General features: G+C 38.4%; 1 protein-coding gene across 1 annotated transcript; it reads left to right on the plus strand.

Annotated features, from left to right (window-relative positions):
• Nucleotides 1-295: 295 nt before the first annotated feature.
• On the plus strand, nucleotides 296-6,151 carry CLEC3A (C-type lectin domain family 3 member A; the record flags this gene model as incomplete). The annotated part of the gene is made up of 3 exons (XM_082319600.1): nucleotides 296-410; nucleotides 2,527-2,607; nucleotides 5,760-6,151. 3 exons carry the CDS (start codon nucleotides 296-298, stop codon nucleotides 6,149-6,151), a joined length of 588 nt encoding a protein of 195 aa, XP_082175726.1.
• Between the last annotated feature and the right edge of the window lie 2,985 nt (nucleotides 6,152-9,136).

Here is a 9,136-nt window from a genome sequence, read left to right on the forward strand (position 1 = left end):
GGCAATCCGTGCACTGTTCAGTGCTGGTACAGCCTCTGTAAAAGCAACCTGTCCCAGCTGAACTCAAAAAGGAAATAGGAATTTCAGATGAGATGTGAGAACAAGGGGATGCCTTATGCTACAGCCAGCTTAAGTATTAAACACATTTCGTAAGCAAGGAGTACAGCCAACCCTATCACTACACTTTTATAAAACTGACCTTGGTCAGTCCCTACTAGATGTGTCTATGTGACTCACTCTCAGAGCTGGTGAAGAGAATCTCTTGAAGCTTCTTGCTAAGTTCTTTAGAAGAGACATGGCACAAACTGGACTTATGATTTTTCTACTCATAAGCATACTACTGCTGGATCAGACCATCAGCCAGGCTTCCAAATTCAAAGCCAGGAAGCACAGCAAACGTAGAGTGAAAGGTACTGGGTTTTAACTGGGAGGAGGGATAGAAACTTATAGACTATGCAAGTTTACTATGTACTTAAATAACATTGCATGAACCAGAAACTAACATTATACAAATGCTTATTAACAAAGGACAGTTGAGCCTATGTTATACGTGTCTTTAAAATATTTTTATGTGAGTTAGCAAAGCTAAAAATAAGGTGGAAGAATGAGTTATGGAAATAGAGCTGTATAACAGTTGTAAATATATTGCTCTGTTACACCTGTTCATCTCTGTTGGCATTATTTAGGACTTGGAGGTACAGCTGAGAGAGGAGTCTGGCCGATCATTCTTAGTTACATAGTTACATTGACTAAGACCAGAAGAATGGAAATTCATGTACATATGGTGTAAAAGAGCAGAATAAAACATTCAGTCTCCAAGGCTGTTCAGATTTTTGAACCTTTTCCTAATTTTAACAGAATGTCTGTCTAATATTTGGGAAATATTACTTTACCTGTGTGACAAGTACTGTGAAATAGCAAGTCAAACTAATGAAAAAGAATTAGCAGAAAAAGATAAAGCATAAATTCCCAGAGCAAAGCTTACAGAGCAAATAAAAACCTGCTGAATGTTGTTTGGAAATGTCTGTGTATTTAATTTAAAGACTTATTTCTAATAAAAGAGGGTATTATGGAGGTTAACGGCAAATATTTAAACTCCTAGTCAATGAAAAAAACTGCAGCTTTGGTAAAGCCATTGTACAACATGATTACACTGCTCTGGAGCTATACAGTTATATGTGCTTCTCCTTTTGAATCTCTATAGTTTTTAGCTTGGTGTCCTAAGGACAGGCTGCTTATACATTTGTTTCACCAGCACATTTTTCTGTCAGCCTTCCACTGCTTTTGAACTTGAAACAATTTGCCAGAAGAATGGCACTCCTGAGGATAAATTTCCCAATATTTTATGAAATTTAGAAGGGGGGGGGAAAGAGAGATCTGCATTAGTGTCCCACTATGAAAAGGTTGCACCAGGAGCTCAGCTTGTTCTGCTTTTTGCCTCTTTTGAAGCAGCCAGGGGACATGGAGAGGCTACTGTGAACTGGGAATCACAGGGAGGAGCATGGATTGAGGAACTGGGAGTCCTGCCTTGGGGAACCAGGGAGTCACGAAGGACAGCTGGGATTATCCCCACAGGCAGCAGAGAATATGGAGAAGAGATGAACTTTCTGGGGTGCAGCTGGAGGATTAGTGATGTAACACCCATCTGTAGGAACTGTGGTTTTGTTAGTTCTGCTATGTGTGAAAGAGCTTATTTATTCCTCATGTTCATTACCGTGGCTTCTGGAAGGTCTGGTTACTGCTGCAATCAAATTGTCATCTTGTGCAATGGAAACATGCCTGCTAGTTGTGTGATGGTGGTGGAATATTATAATAATTAAGAAAAAAGAATGGAAAAGAGGACATGAAAATGGAGTTATGTGCACATTAAATTCTTTTCTTGTCCCACCATCTTCTTAGTGCTTTTGTAAGTGCTACAAAAGGGTGATTCATACTGAATTTATGTGACTCAAGTCACCAGGCCCTCTCTGTACTGACAGAGAGAGGAAGGCTCCTCCTGGGGAGGGGAAATTGCAGCTCAGCAAGCTTGTCTGCATACATTCAGACTGTGAAGTTGGATTATTTCAGTTGTTCCTCACCGTGTTAAAACAAGAGTTGTGTGAAACTTTCATGCTCACAGAAATAACATTTCTTTGAATAAACACAACTTGTGTCCTGCTATTATTTCTACGTCATATATATACACCATGGTGTACAGGTTCAAAAGTAAATAGGCAAATTTTGCTGTAAACTAGATACTGGCATGCAAAATAACTATTAGCTGCAACAATCCATGGTTTTCAAACAGTTACTAGGATACAGTCCAAGTGAAAACTATGACGGTGAAAGGTAAAGGTAGGTTCCTCCTGTTTTTTATAGAAACCTTACGGGAATCCTTTCATTAAGGAAACATCTTTAAAAGAAATCAAAACCTACCTCAGCAATGCAGAAACCCATGATATTTTGAAACAGCTTTTAGCATTTAATTTTTTAAATATTCTTTTTGCTTGCGTATCTGTTCATTTATCCGTATTTCTTTTATTTAAGAAAAAGATGACCTAAAGACCCAGATTGACAAATTGTGGCGGGAAGTAAATGCTCTGAAAGAAATGCAAGCACTTCAGACAGGTAAAGCAGCTCGCACTAGTCAATGGCTTCCAAAAGTTATCACTGCCTTTCCTCTCTCCTTCACTCCTATCCTTCTCTTTAGTGGGGACTTGTGACTGAGAAATACCACTCCTTAAAAACATGGTATGCCACAGCTGTAATGGTGAGACAAACACTGAAGGGAGCATTCAAGTAAAATCAAGTCTGAACTAATGGTGTACAAGTGGCGATTCTTCACTAGGAGCAAGAATTAATCTGGAGTAAGAACTACTTTTGTCTTTGCTATGCACAACCCCAAGCTGTGATTTTAGGTATAATCAGGTAAAGGCAACACAATGAGGGTTGCTGGGTTTGAGAGTTTAGATGGTCAATGAGTTAGGTCCCCAGCTTCGATATGAACATGGGTAACTATCAAGGCAAAAATATACACGGAAAAGGCTGAAAATACCCCCAAAAAGGAAGCTAAAAGGACTGAGCCTTTTTAAAGTGTGCAGTTTGTGACATTCAAATGGGAATGTTGCCATAAAGCTTCAAAGTAATACCACTGTGAGTTCAGAAATATCCTGTATCAATGTGCAGAGTCCTTTAAGCATTTAAATAGCCAGATGGAAATTTCCAAACAAAATAAGAAGGGTAAATACACATGCACCTACTAGACAGTTGTGCTTTTTCACAGCTGTTGACACAGAACTTGGCATTTAAACATGTACAAGAGGACACTACAGAGGAAATGACATCATTCATATTGAAACAGAACATATTTTCCTTAGGGATGGTAATATCTGGGTTGTCCTGTTTTACATCTTGGGTTACATAGAGCTTTTTGAGCTTTACAAAATATTTTTATGTTGAATTTTTTATAGGAAGACTTCAGAATTTTCTTAAAAAGAGGGAGCCTGTGCTAGACAAGTAACTCTTGTTTAAAAGTAATTCTTGTATTGCTTCCAGAAGGAGCTTGAGAGTAAGCACGCAGTGGCTTAGAAATGAAACCAGAGCCAGGAGATTTTCTATCCTCAAAAATTATTTTGAGCTATATTCTAAGTTCAGAACCCACACTGTTCAACTGGATTCCAAATTTGGCAAAAAGAGATCTATTACCCCTCTAGCTCTGACTGCGTTTATTAATAGCCTTATGATACTTGAAAGAGGAGCTGCTTTTTTAGTTTATGGACATTTCCAAGACACACATTGCAATCTGATTTCTTCTTTTGCTTGAATTTCCTAGGTCTCCTTTCTACATACTGTGAAATGTTGCCACACACCATTTAGCAGCACATACTTTCTCCATAAAGAGGGCCAGTCTCCATCATTACTGCAGCATTGCTGAAGTATATAAGGTGTCTCTGATCTTTCCCATGAATATAAATTTGTTAAAGAACTCAACATTTAGCAAATATGTTCATTACTTTTTTTTGGCCATTAGCAGTTGGAAAGGATAAAATTTGAAGGATAAGCCCTAATATAAAATGATGACCCTGAAAATGCAGTTAAGGAATGCAATGAATACTACAACTGGAAATACTAAAAAACTGAGACATATAGGATATGGTCCAAAGTGGATTTCCATATCCTGTTGATCAGATACATAATTACTTTTTTACGAGAACAGATGACAGGGATTAGAAACAGATTATAGAAAACATCAGGACAGAAGATGTTCATGTAGTTTCATGACATATTTCTAATATAAGTACAAGATGAGTTCAAGCAATAAATGAAATAATCTGGAAGTAGTCACATGCAGGATTCTAAAAATAATTGTTACAGGAGTTTATTCAAGCCCTTTGCTACCTTCCTCAGCTCAGAAGAAACACTCCTTTGAGGAGGGTTCTCTTCTTGTAAGTATTTTTCTTGGGACAATCAGTTTTTCACATATCTGTATTAGGAGAGCTGGAAAGCAAAGTTTAAGGATTCACTCCTGCAAGCCTGCCCACACAGACCTTGGGCTGGAAGAACTTTGACAGCGGTTCTGCAAGGCAATTCCAGTTACAAAGCATATGCCAAATTAATGTTCTAGTACATTTGGACTTTACATCAAGACTTCCCTGATATGTTCCAGTAGAACTGAAAGCAACCAGATTTATAAATGCAAATGTTTAGATTATTTGGTTCAGATTATCATGCAAGCTCAGTAATAAGTGTACACTTTCTAAAAGTGTTTATAGATTTAAGTCACTTCACCTCATTTGAATTTAGAGTTTGAAGGGATAGACTTTGCTGGAAAGATCAGAAATTAAGAACTAAAGAGGCAAATGCGTATTCTTCTGCAAGTGGAAATATACTTTTATCAATCATCCAGACAGAGATTTGCATTATGAATTTCAAATCAGTATTTTTCTGGTGGGCAGGACACATTTAAAATAGCACATTTCTGTCCTGCCTTTGTTTGCTAGGAACTAGGCTTAGTTAATGCATAAAACTTTACTTTTCTTTAGCACTTAAATATCTTAAATACGAAAAGACCTTTAGATCTGTCTGCTTACTATAAAGCCAAGTATAGATTTCCTGATGACCAAATCGCATCTGCTAACAACACAAACATCCATACCTCATCCATTCTATCAATTTTAAGACTGATGAAATAAGGAAAAAATTTGCGAAAGCAGGACTGTTTACTAAAAGAAGACATAAGATATGCTGACAACAGGTGTGGGTTACATTTTAGCATTCTGAAACAGCAAAATAAGAAAATCCTTGAGAGAATTACATTGCTGCAGGGAATCTGGGGCTCAAGATCATACCTGAGGATTATCAACATAAACACAGGAAAGATTCTCCAAAGCACTTTATGGTGTTAAGTTCACAGCTATGTCTGTCATTCCACTTAAGTGCCTCTTCTCTGGAGCAGCTATAAGACCATGCTCTGCTTTTGGCTGTCCCTTGTAGTCCAAAGTGCTTTGGAGGGTGCCTGTGAGCAGTCTGTTCAGAGTTCCCAAACGCACGCTAACATGCTGGCTGCGTACAAGGTCCTACATGAAGAGGAGGACTAGCAGGAAGGTCTGATCTTACTACTACTTTCAGGCCCACTCTGTGGAGGCAAGAGCCTTTCACTTGCTGAGGGACTTGTCTGCTTAATTCCCAACATACCTTTAGAAAATGATCATTTTCGGAAACGTTATTCAAAGCTGTAGCCCAAGCTTTTACTGAACATGCAAACCAATATCTATTCACAGTCTGTCTTCGTGGGACAAAGGCCCATAAGAAGTGCTACCTCATATCAGAAGGCACCAAACATTTTCATGAAGCCAACGAAGACTGCATAGCCAAGGGGGGGACACTGGCTATCCCAAGGAATAACGATGAAACAAACACTCTTCGAGATTATGGCAAGAAAAGTATGCCTAGAGTGTCTGAGTTTTGGCTGGGTGTCAATGACATGATAAATGAAGGGAAATTCGTTGATGTCAATGGCATGGCTCTACAGTACTTCAATTGGGATCGCGCCCAACCAAACGGAGGGAAGCGTGAAAACTGTGTCTTTTTTTCTCAGTCATCACAAGGCAAGTGGGTCGATGAAGTCTGCCGTACCGCCAAAAGATATATTTGTGAATTTCTGATCCCATAATTACATATACAAATGACCATGACCATGTTTTGGGTTCTTAACATGCAGTTTTGCTTGTTAGTAACCCCTCCCACTTAGACAGTGGTGAGTTAAAAATATCCATTTCCTGCATTGTACTCACTCTTTCCTCAAACAGAAGTTTCTCTATTAATTTATTTTCTATTCAGATGCTAAAAATGTTATGTTTAGTGAGTGCTCTCATTATGTACAGGAATATATATTATGTTTTGACCTACATTGTATCATATTTTGGCATATTGTTTCAGCCTGATGTTCGGGTTGCTGGAATTCACCTCTTATTTCTGTACTTTGTATCTCCAAGGTAGGATAGTATTTACTTGAACTCAGAACTCTAGTGAATTTATTGAAAGTTTGCAAAAGATTTCTGCGTGGTGACATGTGCCAATATAAGGTGTAGGGATCCTTTCTGTTCCAGTGCTTAAGAGGGACTTTCGGATTATGTGAGCTCCTATGAAAAATGGCCATCATCCTTGAAGAGTTTAACAGGATGGATCTGTGACTAAGAGTTTTACCTATGGGTTAAGAAAGCCAAATGAAACAGAAAAATCTGATGTTAATTTTTAAACTACATGGAGTTAAAAGTGACACACTGCTAGAAAATGGGGGAGGTAGCTGTTCTAAAACATCAGTTAGTCTAAACATGTTTGCTTCTAAATGTCTCAATTATAGTTAAATATTAGATCTCATTTGGAACATTCCCATAGAAGAAACCAACCTGGGACTAGATCATACCTCTACTATGTAATGCCTTAATAAGATGTGCAAAAGCCTTCTTTCCTGCAGGATCAGAAAGAGGCTTTGTAATTCAGACAGTAACACTGCCTGAAAGCACAAGTAGAGAGGAAGGATCCCCTTTCTGGGCACACCATCACCACTCATTCACCTCTCTCCACGTGGCAGGCAGCACACCTGATTGGCACAAAAGACTGGGGCCAAACCACAGCTCATTTGGCCACATGCAAGTTTTCCCAATTTAACACCTGACATTTGAAAATGAAGTAAAATGCGCTGGTTATTTTTTGCTGTTTTTAACCTCACAATAGAGATTTTTCTTCATGTTATAAATAGCAGTTTCTCTCTTGTGTAAAGGAATTTCATTTAAATATTTAAATATATTGCTGCTTGGAAGCTAATTCCTACTTTTTATCTTTTAGTTGTGCAAAATTTTCTTAAATTATGCAATAAATTTGCAATTACTGGTATTTAATTGTAGTAGTATTTTTGATGGCTTATGCATCCATGTGAAGGCCATTCTTTCCTAGGACTTTTCTTGATGATTCAAAAGGGGTACTGTCTTTGGGCACATTATACTGTACTTTTTTTTTTTTTACTAGTGCACCTACATGCCACAGGACAAAATTTGGATCCCTGCTTGCCTAAGTGCTGTATGAGATGCAACTGTTCAACGCACCACTGTAATGTGTTGTAATTCATTTCATTTTCCAACATTTAATGTATTTGTAAAGTAGTCCTGATTCTGAATTCTCTCACTTAGCTCCTGAGTTAAAATAAAGGAGCAAAAAGTCCCCAAATATCTCCAATTTTCTTTCAAAATCTACCAACCTTTGCTAAGGTTGGGATCAATATTCCTTTTACCTACATTTAAACATGATTAAAACTCTGCAGCAATTTTGTATGGCTTCTTTATCTCTGGCTTGTCTGAAATAGGTCAGTATCTCAGCATATCCCTACAGCTACAGTCAAATTGAAAATTCACCACAAATTCCAGAACGTGTTTACTTTTGAGGAGTTTATAAATTTATGTCCTATTCAATCTATTTCAGCCAAGCTTCTAAAGCTGTACGCAGGAATTGAAAACATTTATAGATATTATCGGTGGATACAGATACCAGAGACATAAATAATTATTTGTTTAGTAGTGATTTACTTCACAAAGGCAAAAGCCACCATACAGAAATCAGTAATCAGTTTGAAGATTCCCAGCAGAATGCTTAGTTAAGAAATAACAAAGGGGCATAAAGTAAACAAGAAAAGTGATGGAGGAAAAACTCAAGTGGATAGAGTTGGAGAGGAGATGGTGGGAGAATAAAAGACTCCCCCAGAAATGTCTGCCATGGGAGGAAGACAGTCAGAAAACGAAGTAGAAACACAGCAGGGAGACAAACTTTGTCCTGTCAAATTAACTGCCTCTATCTTTCCTCTCCATGACCAAATGTGCCTGTGAGAAGTGAGCTGAGAGTGAAGATAAGTATTTGCTGCCTGGTGGGCCTGCTTTGACCCACTGCTGCACCAGTTCTTGTCCCCAGACCTTTGCTCCCTACCTTTCCTCTCTCCTGATAAACACATGGTATTGCCCATCTTTTCCATTCAAGCAGATGAGGCTCCCTTCTCTACACCAGTCTCCTGCAATTAGTTTGTGAAATCTTCTGAGGTCTCCCAGTGACGTTTTCCCTTCAAATTCCAACTCTGGGTTCTTCATCTCTGCAAAAGTCACACAAAATCGTGCACCAGGGACCCCTGCTCCCCAGTACGTGCACGTACAGCTGGCAAAAGGGATGAAAGAGCCAGAGTTTTGCGTGCAACTGGGGTATTCTGCTCTGCAGATGGGTGCTGTATCACGGAGTGGGCGGTCACTTAGTGATTTCCCATTTGCACACTGGATAGTCATCACGATTCAGTTGGGAATTCCTTGGGTGACTGGGAATTCAACAGGACACACGATAGCAACTTTTCTACACATTACTGCAAAACCAACAACAGAAAAAGCTCCAACACTCACACCTAGTGGTATAACAGGAGAATGCAGAGTTTACAAAGTGAAGAGCCACTTAAACGCAATTACTGTACCAAATACTGCTTCTAGTAGTTACCAACGTAACATGTCCAATCATCTTTGCAAGAAAATAGAAAATAGTATTTTTTTTAAAGACTTTATACTAATTTTAAAGAGTGCTTAACATTCAGCTGCTAAACCTACATTCTTTTTATTTTTTTATGACAAAT

This window comes from Platalea leucorodia (assembly GCF_965183815.1).
Source record: "Platalea leucorodia genome assembly, chromosome: 8".
In the NCBI taxonomy this organism is placed as follows: domain Eukaryota; kingdom Metazoa; phylum Chordata; class Aves; order Pelecaniformes; family Threskiornithidae; genus Platalea; species Platalea leucorodia.